The following is a 21,962-nucleotide window of genomic DNA, read 5'->3' as shown; positions in this document are numbered from 1 at the left end:
AATTTTATTTTTTTATGAATAAAAAAATGAAAATTGTATATTATATGTTTTATTAAATTATTTACGTTTAGTATTAATCTAATAGAACTAGTAATTTTTAATAAAACAAAAAATATAAATTACTATTTATTTACACGGAAAAATATATTTTAAATAATTAAAATGTGTTCAACACATCAATAGTTGATGTAAAAATTGAAGAATATATCAATATTTAGTATTTACGTATTTATTGACATTAACATACGAGCTCAATTAAAGCCCACAAATAATTTTCTCAGAACAAAAAAGGTGATAGATCTTTCTAGAACTTGAGTAACATTGAAACACGTCGAGGACCATTCGCGACTCCTCCTCTTCTCTCGTACCAAAAAATAAAATTAAAACATTAATTAAATTTTACGTCATTTCATTAAAATTAAAATAAAAACTTAAAAATTTAAAATGTATTTTATTTCAAATAAAAGGGCTTAGTTATGTCGTTCTAGTGTTCCACAAACCTTCGTTAAAAGAGAATTCTAGAATTCGCAGGTAGCAGCCGCCTACTTCACCACTTTTCTTTTGTATTTACATATAAATTAGAGCTTTAAATCTGACCTAGCTCTCAGTTTCCATTTGGTGTCTGTTCATCTCTTGAATTGCTAGATCTGTAAGTTTTCGAACCTCTGATTATGGATCTATGATTATGCTTTATATTTGTTGTGGATCATCGTGTAAGCTGAAGCTGTTTATTTGTGATTAATCTGAGTTCTATCGATTTGATTATTATTTTAGGTTATAAGTGATTATTATTAGGTTTAGGTCTTGTTTTTTTTTTGGTGGATTAGTATTTGCATGTGCATTTAGGGTTTTGCTTGATTTAGATTTTGTGCTGTGGAATCTTTGAATATTATTGAAGGGAAGATGCTCTTTTGGTGATGTCTTTTTTTAGATTGCTTGCATTTATTTGCAACTGGATATTTAATTTTATCTGTGATAAAATAAAACTTGAATTTTTTTGACTGCGTATCGCCTTTTTGTTAGAATTTATGTTCAGATTGTGCCATTTATGTTGATTGGTTGTGCTATCATGTGTTACTGATGCTAATTTGTGGGGAACAATATAACTAATTAATTTATTAATTGCTTTACTACAGGTAACTGCAGTGTTACTGATGCTATTTTTGATTAATTGTCTAAGTGAAAAACTGTTGGTGGAACTTCTAGTTCAGTAGCAAATTAACAATGAGCGCAGAGAAGCAGCAAAAAAGCGAGCATCCACAAGTTGTCCGATTAGATAAGGCATTTAAATTGGTAAGTGCATAATTATCTTTTATCTTTAATTTAATCTAATTAGGAGTTCTGTTCCTTATGTCTAAATTTGTTGGGCGCGAACAGGCTGAACAATGGGTTAAGAACATGAGCAAAGTTGTGGAGGATGAAGCAACAGAAGAGGAAATCAAAGCCCGTCCTCTTAAGTTAGTACTTAATACTTATTGCCATCTTCTTAATTTGTCTGTGTGGTTGTGAATGTCTTTGAGATGTTTCGTATATTCTTTTCATACAGTCTAGGGCTTGGTGCAAAAGTTGTGCATCCGTCTAAGGTTGTTAATTTTGATAATCCGGTTGAAAGGAACTTACATGCTAAGTTGGAAGCCGGAAAAAGAAAAGCTGCTGCCAAAGAGATCGAGGAACGTGGGGGCAATGATAACGACAGTGACGATGATAGTGATGAAGAGTCGGAAAGTAGAACAAGTGCATTTGCTAAGAAGATAAAGGGTCCTCCTCCAGGTTTATCTTTACAGGTAAAGAAGAAACAGAAGTAGTTTATCACCTGATAATGATTGAATAATTTATGTGTTGTAAATTGTAATTATTTTTGTAATCTTGATGTTTCTTGCTTATTAGTATACTTGGGGAAATTGTTGCCTAGTCCGGGTGTGAATTTAGTAGAGTTCGTACGCGAGGTAATTATTGCCTCGTTTGGATTTAGGTTTGTTGTGGCTATTTATGTCACTGTTTCAAAAATCGGACTGGACAGGCCGGTTCAATTGGAAACCAGTGGTTAGTTTGGTTGGTTTTGGTTCTACTAAAACCCCGTAAAAGAAGTTCAACTTGAAAAGCTCAGGTAAACTGGTTGACTGTAAAAATTGACGGTTTAAAAAATTTGATTAAAATTTCCACCAGATAAAATAAGTTACACTTGCACGGGAAGTTAGTTGTTTATTAAAAAAACATTGGTCAGTCATGGTTAATTTAGGATTTTGACGTATTTATTTTTAACTATCATGAAATAGGTTTAATTGTTAAAATAATCCTAAACTTTTACATGTCTTTCAATTTCAGCACAAGTTTTTAATTTAACAAAAATAATGCTAAACTTTTACATATGTTTCAATTTTAGAACAATTTTTTAAAATTTAATTGTAATACCTTGCTTCGTTGTAAGAGCGTTTTTGAATTTGCTAAAACAGATTTAAATCCTGGCACTGCTGCTCTCTTTGAACAACAGTCTATTTTTTAATTTTCTTAAATAGTTGCTTTGGTTTGTTGGAAAAATAGTTTATGTTATTAATTTTATTTTTTGAATCTAATTTTTCCAAGTTTCTATTTTCAATTATTTTTCATTTGAAAGTTAAAAACTGATAATTGTTTTATTTTCTAATCTTTAGTTGATGTTGTTATTACCACAATTTATTTTATTAGTGAGTATAATAAGATAATGATTAAAAACAAAATAATAAATGACCAAAATAAAAATATTTTCATATTAAACATACAAATTTATCAAATTACTAATAAATTATAATTAATTAAGTTGATAAAATAAAAATTATGACATAGCTAGCATATTGTTATTTGCAAAAATATGTGCTTAATTGTAATTTAATACTTTATATATCTCATCTAATTTATAAAATTAGATATTCATGTTGCTTAATTGTTTTCAATAAATAATACTTGTAACGTTCCATAAAGATATTTTCTAAAATTATACATAGATTTAGAAACTTTTTAAACCTGTTTTTTTCATTATGAATAATTCGAAGAAGGTACCATGTAAACAACAAATTTCATTTTCTACTTTTTTCATAAAAAAAATAGGAGTGATTTCCAACAGCTAAACAACTCCTTAAATTCTCATACCAATTCCCGAATGTTTTCAAAAAGTTCAATCATCGCTTACCAATAAAGTTAAATTGGGAGTACAATTTTTTTAACCTAAATTTTTCTTCAACTTTCTAACTTAATTCTCTAAATTCTTTAATCTAAATATTACTAATTTTTATCATCTATAATTAAATTAAAATCTTCAATTAAAAACTACTAATTCCAATAAGTCTTTAATCTTTCTTTTTCAAAATTAATCCACCTCTATTTTTGAGTAAATTTTACATATATATTATATATTTGTTCAATAATTATATTAAATTTATATATTTAGATTATTTAAATTAATTTAGTCATGAAAAATGATATTTATATATTTATTATTCACATGTCGTTTATTCGGACGGAAAAAATATAATCCACCGCTGAATACAACGTAAGAAATAAACAATGACCTTATGATACATTAATAGTAAAATATATTCTGAAATGGATTAGGATATTCTTACTTTTAATATTTTAAATTATAGACAAAAATATTCTCCCATAAGATGTAAAATGGAAAAAATCCTATATTAAAAAGTAACATGTTGTACGTTCAAAGCAAAAACGAAAAAAGTTATTTTTATTCTGATATATTTCATTTATTTAGAATAATTATCTTTAATACAAAGAAAATAAAAAAAGAGAGAAAGAAACATTGTTTTTCTTGATAAAAATAAAGTCTAATATGACTATTTGAATAAAAATAAGGACAAAAATGTACCCTTCACCACCAAGAAAACAAAGGGAAGAACAAAAAAAATTAAAATGATTATAACATTATTTTATTTGGTCAAAAGTAGATACTATTCTTTTCAATTTTCAAACTAATTTTTTTTCTCACATATCTCTTTAAAATAATTCTTTTTGGAATGCGGAAGAAAGTGATTTTCCGATTAATTAAAAAAGTAAAAAACTACCAACTTTCCGCCCATATTATTGGTTATTTTTATATTTCTATTTATTTTAGTTAATAAAACTAGTCTGATCTTTAATGTATTGTTTTGATGTGATTTTCTTTTAATTTTCTATTGTTTGAATAAGTATAGTTTTAGAGTTTTTAAAGGATCTAACCTATTCTAAGATCTATGTACTAGTTTATTTTTTCTTTATTTCGGTCCTATGTATTCTTATTTCTTTATTTGGTCTCTGTACTTTGAAAAATAATTTTATAACGTTCTTTTGTTTCTTTAATTAGTTCATGTACTTTCAAAAACAATTTTACTTGGTCCCTCACACTTCCGCACTTTTGTTAAAACAAAGAACTTTATAAAATTGTTTTCGTAAGTACATTAACCAAGTAAAGAAATAAAAACGCCTAAGAACGAAGTAAAGAATAAATGGAAAGTATAAGGACTTTAGGATCAGTTTTGCCTTTTTAAAGCTCTCTAATATTTGATCAGGCTTCATACTCAAATTTTAGATGATTCAAGTTTTTTTAGTGTTATAATGTTAATCTTTGGAGTTTTATTGAAGATGATGATCGCAAACCATGATTCTTCGACGGATCAAGCGGTTTGAAGATCTAATATGAAGGGTTCAAAATCAAGTTTACAGCATTAACAAGACTTTGTTCATTGTTACGAGTCAAAAAAAATATTTTGCAAGAATTCTGACTTGATTCATTTTCTTTTTTATTAATATTTTTCTTATATCTTTTGTTGTTTCATAAATAAATTTTAAATTATAATTTGAATTTGAAAGACCATACATTTAAAGCTTATAATATGATTTTTGTAGTTGTATTTTAATTTTAATTTAATAAATTATAGCTTATAAAACAAAAATTAGAATTCTACGTAACTATTCAAAAAAATGATAAAACATAACAAACATAGTTTTAACTACGATTGCTATTTTTTCTTTTGAGCCTTTTTGAATGAAGTAGATTAAAGAGATTTAGGGTGATTATGAACTTCTCTCGGGACAAAAGATAAACCTTCGATAAAAACAAACATTCTTTTTAATACGTGCCGAGTTGTGATAGAAATATTGAACAAAGGGTCAACGCGCCTCCTGAACTTGTGACACGGGGTCCTCTAGCTCAATTTATACTTTTTTGAGCAAATAACTCAAAAACTCTTCATTTTTGGGTCAAATAACCCCATATTTTATATTTTTATTTTAAAAAACAGATTTACAATAATTATATCGCAATAATTAGGAAAGTATCTAATTACTTTTTTGCATTCTTCACCTCCGATTTGTATTTTACGCGTTTTGAAAATACAATTATGGGGTTACTTGACCCGAAAATGAAGAGTTTTGGGGTTAGTTGCTCAAAAAAGTATAAATTGGATTAGATGACCCCGTGATACAAGTTTAAGGGACACGTTGACCCTTTATTCAATCGATATTTGATCTCTATTAAATGTTTTGGAAGTTAATAACCAAGGTAATTACCTCGGTCTGCCTTTTCTAATCGAAAAAAAGATCCAGCTACTTCAAAGAGAGAATTTGGCAAAAAAAATAAGGGTTGGAATTCAATAGATTTATCTAGAGGTGGAAAAGAAATTCCTCTCAAAACCGTTGCTCAATCTTTTCCTAATTACGTAATGAACATTTTCTTATTCTCTCTTAATTTATGCGGTGATGTCGATATAATGAATTCCTTTTGGCGGGGTTGCAATAATTAAGGGAATAAATGAATTTGATGGGAAAGATAGAAAAATGTTTGTATTCTTAAGAAATTTGGTGGTATTGGTTTTAAAAGAGTTCACGAGTTCAATATCTCGACGTTGGCTAGGAAATCTTAGAGACTTATTAGTTTGAAAGATTCGCTTATATGTAGAGCTTTTAAGGCTCGTTACTTCCCCAAATCTAGCTTTCTCAATGCAAGGTTAGGCTTAAATCTGAGCTATGTTTGGAGGACTATATTCGTCACTCAAGCCATTACGAGGAAAGGAGTAAGAGTAAGAATCGGTAATGGAAGGGATACCGAGATTTGGTGCGATTTTTTGTTAGTTGACGAAGGTCTAGGCCCACATACATGTTTTCGTTAATGACACTTGCATGATCTATTTTTCTTGAAGAAAATCTGCTATCATTTGCTAAGCTCTTGTCCAGTTGCAGCTCGGTGTTATAATTTAACTAGTCTGAATTCTTTGATTTCACAACATACTGACCTGAAGATCGACCTGGTGTATAAAGTGGCCTGTAAAATTGAGTAGAGAGGAAAGTGAACTTGCAACAATGATTCGTTGGAGAATCTAGCAAATAGGAATCATTTGGTTTGGAAAAATTTAGTTCCACTGCTAAGAACATTGTTACTCAGCTGGACATCACCTTATAGCTTGGAGCTGTCCAGAAATAGATCTCCTATCAAAAACTCCATGGTTATTAGCAAAGATGGCAGTCTGGTTAAGTCGAGGTGTCCGACAACTGGCTTCTTCAAAGTTAAAACGGACGCTGTAGTTTTCTCTGGTATCATCACAAATGGTGTGGTTTGGAACGATCAAAAGGCTATTATTTAAGCTAGACAATTAAAATTTCCAGACTCGTTTGACTCTCGAATGGATGAGTTGATTTGAATAAGAGAAGATCCAGGTTGGCTCAAAAATTGGTCTAATGTGGTTATTAAATCGAACAATATGGATATTATTCTGGATCTCCGGAAGCCCAATCCATCCGAAGGCGATGTTTTGTTCGAAGATTGTTTATCTCTGTCGAAGCAGTTAATTAAACTTTTTTATTTGTAAGGCGATCTGCAAATTATGCCGCTCATGTTTTAGCGCAAAATGACCATTCCATGTCAGCTCATCGGGATCGGTTTCAAACTTTCCGAATATCTTACCTATGTAACTGCTTTCGTTTTATGCTTCCGATTTATCTCTATAAAGATTGATTTGATTCTTAAAAAAAACATAGCTATATTTTTAATTTTATATATGGTAATAAAATTTATGATCTGTCATATTATATCTAAATAATTGTTTTATCTTTTTAAGTATATATGTAATATTTTTATATTTTATTCAAATTCTTAGATTTAGAAGATTCTGGAGGGAATTCACACTTTTGGATAAGTATATTAGCAAAATCCCAAAGATTTATTTGTTCCTCAGAATCACCCCAATGTTGCCGTTATTTCCCCATTTTTTTTTATAATTTGGACAAAAAAGACATTAAAATAGGAAAGAAGAAATAGCGGAGAATCGGCTATACAATAAATAAATGAAGATAATCTACAACAATAGAAAATATTTCTTTGACGGGAAAACATCTCCTATTGCTCTCGGAAAACATAGTAGATTCCCCTTTGAAAAGACGATACTCCGACAAACCCCTATTACTAGAACTAGATAGGGGTTTGTCTAAAAGAAACCATTAAGAAATTCATATTTCAATTGAAAATTTTATTTTTTTATGAATAAAAAAATGAAAATTGTATATTATATGTTTTATTAAATTATTTACGTTTAGTATTAATCTAATAGAACTAGTAATTTTTAATAAAACAAAAAATATAAATTACTATTTATTTACACGGAAAAATATATTTTAAATAATTAAAATGTGTTCAACACATCAATAGTTGATGTAAAAATTGAAGAATATATCAATATTTAGTATTTACGTCTTTATTGACATTAACATACGAGCTCAATTAAAGCCCACAAATAATTTTCTCAAAACAAAAAGGTGATAGATCTTTCTAGAACTTGAGTAACATTGAAACACGTCGAGGACCATCGCGACTCCTCCTCTTCTCTCGTACCAAAAAATAAAATAAAAACATTAATTAAATTTTACATCATTTCATTAAAATTAAAATAAAAACTTAAAAATTTAAAATGTATTTTATTTCAAATAAAAGGGCTTAGTTATGTCGTTCTAGTGTTCCACAAACCTCCGTTAAAAGAGAATTCTAGAATTCGCAGGTAGCAGCCGCTACTTCACCACTTTTCTTTTGTATTTACATATAAATTAGAGCTTTAAATCTGACCTAGCTCTCAGTTTCCATTTGCTGTCTGTTCATCTCTTTAATTGCTAGATCTGTAAGTTTTCGAACCTCTGATTATGGATCTATGATTATGCTTTATATTTGTTGTGGATCATCGTGTAAGCTGAAGCTGTTTATTTGTGATTAATCTGAGTTCTATCGATTTGATTATTATTTTAGGTTATAAGTGATTATTATTAGGTTTAGGTCTTGTTTTTTTTGGTGGATTAGTATTTGCATGTGCATTTAGGGTTTTGCTTGATTTAGATTTTGTGCTGTGGAATCTTTGAATATTATTGAAGGGAAGATGCTCTTTTGGTGATGTCTTTTTTTAGATTGCTTGCATTTATTTGCAACTGGATATTTAATTTTATCTGTGATAAAATAAAACTTGAATTGTTTTGACTGCGTATCGCCTTTTTGTTAGAATTTATGTTCAGATTGTGCCATTTATGTTGATTGGTTGTGCTATCATGTGTTACTGATGCTAATTTGTGGGGAACAATATAACTAATTAATTTATTAATTGCTTTACTACAGGTAACTGCATTGTTTGTAAACCTATACCGATTTAGGGGATAAATTGGTATAAGTTGGTGAAAAATGAGCGTGGTTGGGTTTGATTTCGGCAATGAGAGCTGCATTGTTGCAGTTGCTAGGCAAAGAGGGATTGATGTTGTACTTAATGATGAATCAAAGCGTGAAACTCCTGCTATTGTGTGCTTTGGTGAAAAGCAACGGTTCATTGGGACTGCAGGAGCTGCGTCGACTATGATGAACCCTACAAACTCTATATCTCAGTTCAAGCGGCTAATTGGCAAACCTTTCTCTGATCCGGAGTTGCAGAAGGATATTAAAACATTGCCTTTTTCTGTAACTGAAGGCCCTGATGGGTTTCCTTTGATTCGCGCTCAATATCTGCGTGAATGGAGGTACTTTACGCCAACCCAGGTTTTGGGAATGATGTTCTCAAACATGAAAGGTATAGCTGAGCAGAATTTGAATACTGCAGTGGTGGATTGCTGCATCGGAATTCCAGTGTATTTCACTGATCTTCAGAGAAGGGCTGTCATGGATGCAGCCACTATCGCTGGACTTCGTCCTCTCCATTTGATTCATGAAACTACAGCTACAGCACTAGCTTATGGTATATATAAGACAGATTTACCAGAGACTGAGCCACTAAATGTTGCTTTTGTTGACATTGGCCATGCAAGCATGCAAGTGTGCATCGCTGGATTTAAAAAGGGTCAGCTCAAAGTATTGGCACATACTTTTGATCAATCTTTAGGTGGTAGAGACTTTGATGAGGTTTTGTTTCAGCACTTTGCTGCAAAGTTTAAGGATGAGTACAAGATTGATGTTCTCAAGAATGCTAGGGCTTGTCTACGGCTTAGAGCTGCCTGTGAGAAAATGAAAAAAGTTCTTAGTGCCAACGCTGAGGCTCCGCTGAATATCGAATGCTTAATGGAAGAGAAGGATGTGAAAGGCTATATTAAGAGGGATGAGTTTGAGCAGATAAGTATTCCAATTTTAGAACGCGTCAAGAAACCTTTGGAAAAGGCGCTTCAAGATGCACAGTTGACAATTGATAATATTCACATGGTTGAGCTAGTTGGTTCTGGTTCACGTGTGCCTGCTATAATCAAGATACTGACCGAGTTCTTTGGTAAGGAGCCTAGGCGAACAATGAATGCCAGTGAGTGTGTAGCCAGGGGCTGTACCTTGCAGTGTGCTATTCTGAGCCCTACATTTAAAGTGAGGGAATTCCAGGTAAATTTCTCACTTTAAGCTGCACTGTTTTCTATATTGTTTCTGTTCTGCATGAAGTTCTATTTAAGTATGCCTTCATGTTGGTTCTGTTTATCGTTTGGTTTTACCTCTCGATTCTGTGAACTTGGATTTCTGCTTTGCAAAGAAATTGGCTTTTCTGCTATTGGGTAACAAGGATCTGTTTAGTTTTTTTGTGGAGCTTAATTGCTTCATTCAGGATTGTGTATTTGGACTTGAGTTTCTCTTTCTAGCGTGTTTTGTTTTGTTATAAAATTTGAACTGGCTTGCAGGTGCATGAGAGTTTCCCATTTTCTATTGCTTCATCTTGGAAAGGTGCTGCTCTTGATAGTCAGGATGGGGAAGGAGATAATCAGCAAAGTTCTGTTGTCTTTCCCAAAGGAAATGCCATACCTAGTGTCAAGGCGTTGACCTTTTACAGGTCAGGAACGTTCACAGTTGATCTACTATATGCTGATGTAGGCGAGCTGCAGGTGCCTGCTAAGATAAGTACATACATGGTATGAAATCAGCTTGCGCCATTTCTTCATGCTCACTTTATATTTTTGTGATCATGCTTACTCTATTAGTATGTAATCATGCTTATGCTTCTGTTCTAAGCTGCTAAATTCTGTATGTAACGCCATTTTGCAGATTGGTCCTTTCCAGTCTTCGACGAGTGAGCGAGCAAAGGTGAAGGTGAAAGCTCGCCTAAATCTTCATGGGATTGTGTCCATTGACTCAGCAATGGTGAGTTTTTCGGCGGCTTTGCGATTGTTGTCAACACTAGTCAGTTTCTTTTTGAACCTCATTAAATTTTGTTGATGTGTTCCTCAGCTTATCGAGGAAGAAGAGGTTGAAATTCCTGTCACAAAAGAGCCAGCAAAGGATGCTACGAAAATGGAAACAGAAGCTCCTAATGATGCTCCTCCTCCCAGTTCAAATGATGCAGATATCAATATGCAAGATGCCAAAGAAACTGCTGATGCTTCTGGGGCTGAAAATGGTGTTCCTGACTCGGGAGACAAGCCCACCCAGATGGAAACAGATACCAAGGTAAGTTAGTAAGCCCTGATAGGCCAATTGGATTTGTTTTATCTTGCATGTGTGTAGACCATAGGGAGATATTGTGTGGTTGGTGTCAAAGCTTACATCTTGGTCCCTTTTTACTGATAAATTAGGTTGAGGCTCCAAAAAGGAAAGTAAAAAAGACAAATCTACCCGTGGCAGAGGTTATTTATGGTGCAATGGCGCCAGCAGATGTGCAGAAAGCAGTAGAAAAGGAATTTGAAATGGCATTGCAAGATCGGGTTATGGAAGAGACCAAAGACAAGAAGAATGCTGTTGAATCTTATGTGTATGATATGAGAAATAAGGTAGATTTTGCTTGCTGATGTTTGCATGAGTTTCATTGATGACTGTTGAGCCAATGGTGTTTTTATTTTGTTTGTCCAGCTTACCGACAAATATCAGGAATTTGTTACCGATTCAGAGAGGGAAGAATTTACAAGCAAACTGTATGAGGTTGAAGATTGGTTGTATGAAGATGGTGAAGATGAAACAAAAGGAGTTTATGCTGCCAAACTTGACGAGCTCAAAAAGGTGAGACTGCTTTTTTTAATTATAGTGCTTGTGTTTCTCTGCTTGTGTTTTCTGTCAGCTTTTCATTTAGTTGCATGTTTGATATGGTTGAAAATTGCAGCGAGGTGATCCCATTGAAGAGAGGTACAAGGAGTACACAGAAAGGGGATCTGTTGTCCAACAACTTATTTATTGCATTACTAGCTTCAGAGAGGCAGCAATGTCAAATGATCCCAAATTTGACCACATTGACTTGTCTGAAAAGCAGAAGGTAATGGCCTCTCCAATCTTTAGCTAGCCACGGTTCTGACCCTTCTTGTTTCAGACTTTTTAAAACTTTTAATTTGATGTGTTGCAGGTATTGAATGAGTGTGTAGAAGCAGAAGCCTGGCTAAGAGAGAAAAAGCAGCAACAAGACTCTCTTCCTAAATATGTCAGCCCAGTTCTTTTGTCAGCTGATGTGAGAAAGAAAGCAGAAGCAGTTGACAGGTATTGCTGTTGTAAATTTTTGTTATGATATTATAATAAAAATAGAAAGGTCCTGCCCCTGCATGTTACATGGGTTAATATGAGAATCTCTTGCATGTTACACTAGTTTATGAATTGATTGCTCAGATATTTATTATATATTTTCTGCAGAGTTTGCAAGCAAATAATGATGAAGCCAAAACCAGCTAAACCAGCTACTCCAGAAACACCTGCAACGCCTCCACCTCAGGGAAGTGAACAGCAATCAGAGAGCGGTGATGCTGGTGCTAATGAGAGCGGTGATGCTCCACCTGATGCTGGAGAGTCGATGGAGGCTGACAAGCCAGACTCGAGTGCTGCATAATTCAGCGGAAACGAGCCTTAATATGTGTAAGAATCATTTGAGCTTAAGACAAACTCTATGACGGGCTGGCATGAGGGACGGCTAGACGTCCATTTCATCTGTAAAGCCTTTTTTTTCCTTCTGTTGGGAGGTCTGCAAAATTTTTATTATTTATCAGCTAGTCTCTTGAATCCAGGTTTTTCAGAGAAGGGTTTTTGAAGAGAGTTGGAAAGACTTTTACTGTCGTGCCCGATTTTTGTTATCGGGTAGAAAAAATTACTGTTGAAGGATTGAAGTGTTTACTATTATTTTTCATCATATGTGTAGGATATGCCTTAGTCTGCCACTGTCATCTTGGTTCTGGTTTATGAGTTGAAGTCTTCTGTTTTTCTCAAATTCAATTATTTTTGGTAATCGCAATTCACATTCTTATAGGAAAATCTGCTTATACTAGGATATCTCCTGGGTAAGAGAGAGACCCGCTGTTTTGTCCTAAAATATGATAGGAGTTCAGCTTTGAAACCGAGTCCGAGAATATATCTTTTGCTCAACTCATCAAATAGCAAATCAGTAAAAGCAAAATTCTACTGTGCTTCATTGATCGACAATTCGACCTTGATCAACGATTAAGACTATCAGCTTGAATTAAACAAACATAATAGTCTAATAATCAATCATGGCATTCTATCACAAAACTCCCTAAATTTTTAAAAGCATTAATAAATTTTCAAAGTTTTACATTATGGGCTAGTAAATCCTTTTTTTTTTCTTCAAAATAGTCCTAAAAAACCGCCCCTATTTAAAAGATGACCAAAATATTTCTAAAGTCATAAAAAAACCAAACCAATCCAATCTAACCAAACTTAAATATACTAATCCAACCAACTAATCAAATTAAACATAAATGAACCATTCAACCAAATCAATAAATCACTTAATCTACCTAATTAAATCAAACTATTCAACTAAAAACCGCCACCCACCAGCCATCTATCGCTGGAAAAAAAATCTGTTCTAAAATTAAATGAATAAATAAAATAATTATTTTTACATATTAAATAATTAAATAAGTTATTATTTAGTTTTTGAAAACAATTTTTTATTTTTTTAAATCGGACAGGTGAACAATTATTAAATACTACCACTTAATAATAGAAATGTCTAACTATTTTTTAAATCAAATTTTGAGTTTTTTTGCATACTATGGTCAAAAATTTTAATTTTTGCAATTATAACCAATTTGATTTTTTTTATAATTGTGACCAAAATTTTTAATTTTTTTTTTAAATCCAACCTTTCAATTTTTTACTAATTGCAACCAAATGTTTATATTAATTCTTTTTAGAAGTTAGACAATTTCTTAAAATTTGGTCGTAATTGATAAAAAAAAATACAAAATTTTGAATTTAATAAATGAAACTCAAAATTTTGGTTATAATTGCATTTTTTTTCTTCAAATTGGACATAATTGTAAAAATTTAAAACTTTGGTTATAATTGATAAAAAAATACAAATATTTGGATTTCAAATATAATTAGGATTAATAAGAATTATCAAAGTTAATGTCACCATATATCAACTTTTTTCTCGATTTAAACACAAACTAAAAAGTGTCTCATCCATTAGCATAATTTTTTTAAACTTTTCATTCTATAGCACGTATGCATTTTATTCTTAATTTTTTTTGTTAAAATGACTTCGTTTTTGGTCACACGGACGACCAAAACGACGTCGATTTAGACATGTATGTTATATATCGCATAATAAAAGGTTACTCTATTAGTTGAGATGTTTTGTAGTTTGTGTCTAAATCGAAAAAAACGCAAAAGGTTGTGCTATATGATGATATTATCCACTATCAGATAACCGTTTTATTTTGAAAATGGTTATTATCACCAAATAGCACAACCTTTGGTATTTTTTTTGATTTAAGCACGACCTCTAAAAAATCTCAACTAATTGCACAACCTTTCATCACGACCTCTAAAATATCTTAACTAATAGCACTACCTTTAATCATATGTCATATATTAGTATAAATGTCTAAAACGACATCGTTTTGGTCGTCCGTACGACAAGAAACAATGTCATTTTAATTAAAAACATAGCATAACGGTTGTATAATGAAAAATTTAGAAAGGTTTAGCTAATGGACGGGGCGCTTTTAAAATTTAAATCGAAAAAAATACGGAAGAAGGTGCTATTTGGTGAGATTAACCCTTTTTAAAACTAATGTCCAATGGCGCCTTTGATCTTCCTTTTCCACTCTAATGCTTAATTGTGCTAGCCAATTTCATAAGTTGACACCAATTCTCTACCAGAAAAACTAACACAAATAGCAGATATGATTCCGAGATTCACTGTTTTTAAGCGATCCCTATCAACTTCCCCTTATCTCTCTCAGAGAATTAAACAAACAGGTAATCTTCTTCTTCTATGCTTTTCCATTTTCTTTCTTTGGAGCAATAATACAAACAGGTTGTGTTCATTATTGTGAAAGTCAAGATTCAATGATTTGAACCTCATTTTAGCTGACTTATTGGTGCTTTTCAATTTATGTTTGTGGGTTACTTTACAGTCTTAAAAAGTTGTAACCTTCACCAATTATAAATTTGTAAGCTTTATGATTCATTACATAGTTTTTTTTCTTCTGGTTCAATCCTAGCAGAGAGTGATATTGTCAATATGTTCCGGGTATCCGGTACGAAGGGTGAAACGGAGAGCTTCCCCGTGAACCGGAAGTTTATAAGGAAGGACACGTCAGTTAGGAAACTGGACGAGAGATTCATTAGAATTCTAAAGATCTTTAAATGGGGACCTGACGCCGAAAAGGCCATGGAGGTGTTAAAGCTGAAAGTAGATCATCGATTAGTTCGCGATGTTTTGAAGATTGATGTTGAGATTAATGTGAAGATTCAGTTCTTTAAATGGGCCGGTAAAAGGAGAAACTTTGAACATGATTCCACTACTTATTTGGCTCTAATACATTGTCTGAATGAAGCTGGACTGTATGGTGAAATGTGGAAGACAATTCAAGATATGGTGAAGAGTAGTATATGTGAAATCAGTCCTGCCGATTTATCTGAAATTGTTAGAATGTTGGGTCAGGCCAAGATGGTTAACAAGGCGCTATATGTGTTTTACCAAATAAAAGGTCGTAAATGTAAACCGACAGCTAGTACTTATAACTCTATGATCTTGATGTTGATGCAAGCAAATCATCATGAAAGGGTCCATGAGATTTATAATGAGATGTGTAATGAGGGCAACTGTTTTCCGGATACAATAACATATAGCGCACTCATTTCAGCTTTTGGAAAACTGGGTCGTCACGATTTAGCAATTATGTTGTTTGATGAAATGAAGGAGAATGGCCTTCATCCCAACGCAAAAATCTATACAACCTTGTTAGGAATATACTTTAAGTTGAATAAGGCTGAGAAGGCTTTGGATGTGATCCAGGAGATGAAGGATAAGGGTTGTAATCTGACTGTCTTTACATACACTGAATGGATCAAGGGGCTTGGAAAAGCCGGCAGAGAAGATGACGCTTACCGGGTATTCTTGGATATGATAAATGATGGTTGCAAGCCTGATGTCGTGCTCATAAACAATGTTGTCAATATTTTGGGTAAAGTGGGTCGTTTGAAAGATGCCCTTCGGGTCTTTGACCAAATGGAGGCTCTGCAATGTGAACCAAATGTGGTGACATTTAACACTGTAATAAAGGCTTTATTTGACTGCAAAGCTCCAGCTTCCGAGGCTGCTTCTTGGTTTGAAAAGATGAAAAGGAGAGGTATTGCTCCTAGCTCGTTTACTTACTCAATTCTTATTGACGGTTTTTGCAAAACAAACAGAGTTGAGAAAGCTTTACTGCTTCTTGAAGAGATGGACGAAAAGGGATTTCCTCCTTGTCCGGCTGCCTATTGCAGCTTGATCAATAGTCTTGGAAAAGCAAAACGATATGAAGCTGCTAATGAGTTATTTCTAGAGTTGAAAGAGAATTGCGGACGTACTAGTGCCCGTGTATATGCTGTGATGATCAAACATTTTGGTCAGTGCGGCCGTCTAAGTGAGGCTATAGAACTTTTTAATGAGATTAAGAAACTTGGGATCAAACCTGATGTTTATGCTTACAATGCACTCATGTCAGGTATGGTAAGAGCCGGCATGATAGACGAAGCTCATTCCTTGCTTAGAACAATGGAAGAAACGGGTTGCACTCCAGACTTAAACTCACATAACATTATCTTGAATGGCTTGGCTAGGACAGGAGTCCCGGACCGAGCAATTGATATGTTTATGAAGATGAAAAATTCAATGGTTAAGCCAGACGCCATCTCTTACAATACTGTTCTTAGCTGTTTGAGCCGCTCTGGTATGTTTGAAGAAGCTGCAAAGCTGATGAGAGAGATGAATTCAAAAGGATTTGAATACGATCACATTACGTACTCATCAATTCTTGAGGCAGTTGGCAAGGTCGATGAAGATTGTGCACCGGCTGTTTTTTCAGAGGACCTGGTAATGTCGATTTTTTCCTTTTCTAGTCCAGTTTATTTTAGGAAGGTTCTTACTTAAGTCTTATAGTTTTGTGGCTGTGGGCGATAACAGATTCTCTGAGCTTAAACTGAGATGAACTTATAGAATCTTTTTCCTTTTAATCTCAACTTGTAAGAATTGAAGTCAAGGAAACTGAGCTGGTGGTATAATTCTGTATTCGTGTCCGTACTAGAACTGGTCACAGAAGATGGGGCAATTGTTTCTTTAACTGTAGATAGAAGTCCACTGTCTCAATTCTTAAAGCTTATATAGCTGGAGAAGTTGTCATTTTTTGTTCAGTTGGTTCAGTTGACATTTTCAGTTTGATTCGTTCTTTTTGTTCAGTTTGTACCAAGAGTGAACAACATATATTTTCTTTCAAAGTTGAAGCGAACCAGAAAACTAAATGTCTTTTATAATTTCAAACCTGACAAATAAATTTGTCGGTTCGATGGAGGACTAACTACCCTTCTATTTTCATCAAAGAAGGAAACTTCACTGGGAAGAGGAAGATGACCTCCTTATATTCTTGAGCAGAATTGGGATTTTGGCTATCTGGCTTATGGCTTAATATGCACTCCAGTGAGACTTTCTGGAACCACTCATAAATTTCGGCCTTCATTGTTTTTATTTAGTAAAATGATTGATTTCTATGATGCAGGTTCAATTGCAAGCTATGACGCAAATGATCGCGGTGATCAATAACCCCAGCCTTTAAAATACCAATGCAGCATCAAATTTACGATGGGCAATTTTGAACTGACCGAAGTAAAGAACTCTTCACATTCCATTTTGTATTGGTAATATTCTTTTTTATAATTGTGTGACTTGAATGTCGGCATTTCAAAGTTACAAACATGATCATTGGATTGACAGGCGTTTATTGCTATATTCGAGTTCACTGGACATGGTCGAAATGAATATAAATGGTAAGACTTTTAATTCTACTTATGAATGGCGAGCTGAAAAACCTACATTTCTGCAAGCTTCATGGTTCACATCTTACGGGTGTTAATGGTTCTTGTCGGAATCATGCTGTGCTCGATCTGTGTTGGCAAGAGAATCTAGCCCTCGCGGCGAAAATGACTGTTGAATTGCAGTACGCAATTGTAAGATGCAAGTGCAGGCAGTGGAAATTTTTGTAGCTATTTCTATTTTTATTCTCCAAATGTAAATTGTTTTTGTACAGCAAGTATAAAATGCTTAGAATTGTCAATGCCACATCCAGGGTGGAGGAAGTTTAATATAAATAACTGTTTGGTTAGAAAGTGCAATCCGTACGTAGGTAAAGTTATTCAATAAAGTTATAATCAATAACATATAGGAATGACTCTGAAGTTCTTTTTTTGTTGTCAAAGAATGACTATAAGTTCATTTAGCTCATTCCAGTCATTTCAGTGGAAGGAATCATTATCACTTATATACCAAAAAAATTAATTTACTCCAATATCTTAATAACTAGCATTGCTCTACGTGTTTTGCACGTGGCTCCTAATAGTAGGCTTTGTAGGGTGTGCTCAAATATGCTCTTATTAATCTGAAATCACAATATCCGAAAGGAAGTAATACTTTAATGCATACTACATATATTCACATACATATTGAATGCCTAAGGAGTACAAATTAAAGTATCTCAGCATCAAAAGAAAACCCATCTGCCTGCTACATGAACCTTTCTCTTCACATTAGATTATCAAAGTAATCAAGCAAACTTCAAATAAAAATACAGAAAGAAAGGAAGTAGTAAAGTTACTCGATTAATTTTATATGTACTCGCAAGATTTAAAATACAAAAATTTAAAATATAAAAAAAATACTACAAGAAAATCGAAGTTTACTCAGAAAAAACGGAAGAGGAATTAATAAAGTGCCGTATCTTTTTAGAGGCGTCAATAAAATACGCCCCTATAAAAGACTTATTTTTCAAAAGTAAAAGTTCCTGTTGGAACAGTTGTGTTGCAATTAGGAGTGAATCACCGACCTTTAAAGTAAAAAATCATATCTATAAAAAAGAATATACAGTCCCTCAAAAAACAAAAAAAATGAATATACAGGATTTAAGATGAATCGAGTATGGACTTGTGGGGATAAGCAAAGAACTCTCCGCATTCATTATGTAGTGTGGTAATATTTTTCTTATAATTGTGTGATTTGAAGTCTGTATTTCAACTTCAATATTCAATACAAATTATAAAAATGATCATTGAATTTACAGGCGTTGCAAGTGCAAAGTGTAAAGGCAATGAAAATCTTTATAACTATTTTTATTTTTGTACTTGTCTAAATGTAAATTATTACTATATATACGGTAAGTATAAAATGCATAGAATCGTGAATGCCAGTCACATTCAGGATGTATATATTGATCTTAATGTCTCAAAGAAATGGTGGAGATGCACTAGGAGGAAGCTTAACATACATAAAAATGTGGATCGATGATAGAATACTTTTTTAACTAACAATTAAATTAAACATAAAATTAAATAGTAATAATGTATTGATAAAGTAATTGTACTTCTTATAGATTATCATATTGAAATAGTCATAATAATTTACTTTATTAAATAATTAAAGTAGTAGTATTACTAATAATTTACATCATTAATTGATTTTTAAAATATATTATTAGTTTCAAAATATATAATTAAGTTTATATATAAAATTTATTAATATTATGGCACAAAACATGATTAGATCTTTGAGTTCTAATAGATTTTTATTAACCTCTAACACTGCCATGGTTGGCTTGACAGGCGTGCCTCCTAAACATAAATTAAATCAGACTAAAATTTAAGTAAATATAAATTGGATTAGAATTCTGTTAAATTCATTTCAAAAAAATCTACACTATTCATTATAAAATTGATGGTGCAGATTAATTTAATAAAAATTATTATTTTTTTATCTACACTATTCATTTTATAATAACTTGGTATAGATTCATTAAAATTAACCACTCAAGTTCATTTAAACTTGAGAGAATCTCATCCATAAAGATCTGTATAAGCATGCCAATAGAAGATGCTTGAGTATAAATTAGTCTGCATATATAAATTGAATTAAAAACACATTAAATAATAATAATTTGTTAATAAAATAATATGCTTTCTAAATTATTATATCAAAAATAGTAATAATAGTTTATTTTAGGCAAAAACAATTTATATCCTCAATTTTGATCATTTTGTCAATATATATTTCTAATAAATATTTTTGGACATTCAAGTCCATTAATTTTACGAATTGGAATAGATACATGATCAAACTCTCAATTTAACCTATTTTCAATGACACAACTCATATTTTAAACCCACACTACCCTTCCTAAAATAAAATAAAAAATTTATTGTGTAAAATAATCTTTCTTGGAATCGAAAATTTATAAAAAAAATCCAAAAATAGGTTGTGGTAGGGGTGATCATTTGGTCGGTTGAGTCAAAATTGAACCCCGAAAATCTCCAATCCGAATTAATCGATCGATTGAATTCTCAAAACTGAACCGATCAAATAAGCAATCATATTCGAAACCAAACCAGATGAATACAAGAGAAATTAAAAAAAAATTAAAAAAAATGAAAATTTAAATTTGTCCCGTCGGTTTGGTTAATTTGAATTATCCAAATTTTAAATCGAATCGATAATTGAAAACCAATTTTTTTTTTATATCAAAACTAAAAAATCCAAACTTATAACCGAACTAAAGCAACCGAAAGTCATTTGTTCAGTCGATTAATTTGATCGGTCAGTATTTTTTACTTTATTTTATCAAATAATTAAAATTTATAAAATATATTATAATTAATAATTAAATTACCGTAAAACAATTAACTCCAAATAAAGAAAGAAAGATGAAGAAATTGAGGTTTGTTCAAAGAAAGAGCACAACCAACTTTCCTACTCAATAAGCCAGCGATAATTTAACCAATGCTAGCTACACCTTAATTAATCAAAACCAGTTTGATATATTACTTTAGGAAATTAAGCTTCCTCAGTTGTAGGAATTGAAAAGACATATTTGTATAAGTGTTTGAGTTGAGTTAAAAGCCTCGTCATCATCTCACTTTCAAATTTTATTAGAAAGTCCAAAACTTGTTAGGAATCCATTATTTTCTTTTACCCTGGCCCTATTTCACAACCAAAATTCTGACACTTTCTTCACTTTGTTTTTCCATTTGATCCATCACCATGCCTACACACTATATTGTTGATCTCACCGTCGACCCTCTCCCACTCGATACGCAACTTGACGATTATTCTTGTTTTTCCATGCAAAAACCACAAATATACTTCACCCTCTCTTACCAACTCTGCCATCAAACCACCCTCCACGGTACAGATATCATTCTTGATTCCACTACTTCCGAACCCACTTTTGCCGATCCTTTTTTCTTGGATGTTGATTCGTCCATGAATCACCAGGCTATGTACTGCTTTCTTTCTCCCAGGTTTGCTCGTTTAGGAATATGTCCCCCGGATTCACCATACTCTAAGTATTTTGTTCTAGGGGTTATACACGAAGTTGATTCCATGATTCCAAGAAAATTCAAGAATCGCAATGCCGTCTTTGCCTTCAACATCAACATACTGACTCGTTGCGTTCGTAGTTATGGCGAAGAAGAAGCGATGGATTTGGTTATGAGGCAGTCGCGTTTGGAATATGAGTCAAGAGATTGCGTAATGGTGCCTACTGCTCCCAAGTCTAGGAGATTGAAGTGTGTCAAACTTGGGGGTCATGATGATGATTCTCTTGATGCTGATGCAGAAGAGGGTAGACAACGAAAGAGAAGACGCGTCGGAAAAAAGGAAATTTGTACGGTGTGCTTGGAGGAACTAGAGGATTTCGCTGCGGGAATGCCTTGTGGTCACCTGTTCCATGGGATTTGCATCAACAAGTGGTTGGAGAATAGCCACTACTGTCCAGTCTGCCGCTATGAGATGCCTACTGATCATTAGTACTGATTTGTTGTTCTTAATTGTTAGGTCCAGAAATTAGTTAATTGTATAGGAATTTATTAGACCTGAACAATGTTCTTTGATCCTTACTGTTGTATTATTCATTATTCAGAATAATTATTTTTGAAATTGCAAAAAGGAATTTAGATTGATTGTTTTCAGGTGCATGTTTTTTATTTTGTATCTCTTTGGTGTGATTGTGAGTGACTCTACAACTGGGCAGTGAGTTTGGGG

At 32.6% G+C, this 21,962-nt stretch overlaps 3 protein-coding genes and 1 pseudogene across 9 annotated transcripts; all 4 read left to right on the top strand.

The window, feature by feature from the left end:
• Positions 1-392: 392 nt before the first annotated feature.
• On the top strand, positions 393-1,911 carry LOC126682643 (uncharacterized). Of its 2 annotated transcripts, none has more exons than XM_050378382.2 (4): positions 393-531; positions 1,137-1,293; positions 1,378-1,457; positions 1,547-1,911. In XM_050378382.2, exons 2-4 carry the CDS (start codon positions 1,225-1,227, stop codon positions 1,803-1,805), a joined length of 408 nt encoding a protein of 135 aa, XP_050234339.1. In that variant the 5' UTR covers positions 393-531; positions 1,137-1,224; the 3' UTR covers positions 1,806-1,911. The 2 variants fall into 2 exon arrangements, with proteins under 2 accessions (XP_050234339.1, XP_050234338.1); XM_050378381.2 differs by having other exon boundaries at positions 493-649.
• Positions 1,912-7,973: 6,062 nt separating this feature from the next.
• On the top strand, positions 7,974-11,700 carry LOC126682641 (heat shock 70 kDa protein 14-like; annotated as a pseudogene).
• A 2,695-nt stretch (positions 11,701-14,395) lies between these two features.
• On the top strand, positions 14,396-18,043 carry LOC126682974 (pentatricopeptide repeat-containing protein At3g16010). 6 transcript variants are annotated; one of them, XM_050378784.2, is made up of 4 exons: positions 14,396-14,656; positions 14,905-16,290; positions 16,390-16,757; positions 17,121-17,351. In XM_050378784.2, exons 1-4 carry the CDS (start codon positions 14,581-14,583, stop codon positions 17,211-17,213), a joined length of 1,923 nt encoding a protein of 640 aa, XP_050234741.1. In that variant the 5' UTR covers positions 14,396-14,580; the 3' UTR covers positions 17,214-17,351. The 6 variants fall into 6 exon arrangements, with proteins under 6 accessions (XP_050234741.1, XP_050234738.1, XP_050234736.1 ...); XM_050378781.2 differs by lacking the exon at positions 17,121-17,351 and adding exons at positions 17,437-17,543; positions 17,652-18,043 and having other exon boundaries at positions 14,397-14,656; positions 14,905-16,757; XM_050378780.2 differs by lacking the exon at positions 17,121-17,351 and adding exons at positions 17,437-17,575; positions 17,652-18,043 and having other exon boundaries at positions 14,398-14,656; positions 14,905-16,757.
• Positions 18,044-20,960: 2,917 nt separating this feature from the next.
• On the top strand, positions 20,961-21,728 carry LOC126681428 (probable E3 ubiquitin-protein ligase RHG1A). Its single transcript, XM_050376969.1, has one exon. It carries the CDS (start codon positions 20,961-20,963, stop codon positions 21,726-21,728), a length of 768 nt encoding a protein of 255 aa, XP_050232926.1.
• The last annotated feature ends 234 nt before the right edge of the window (positions 21,729-21,962 follow it).

Source organism: Mercurialis annua, linkage group LG5, assembly GCF_937616625.2.
Source record: "Mercurialis annua linkage group LG5, ddMerAnnu1.2, whole genome shotgun sequence".
NCBI classification, from domain to species: Eukaryota; Viridiplantae; Streptophyta; class Magnoliopsida; order Malpighiales; family Euphorbiaceae; genus Mercurialis; species Mercurialis annua.
Note: the sequence above shows the minus strand (reverse complement) of the source record. Positions and strands in the feature narration are given on the sequence as shown.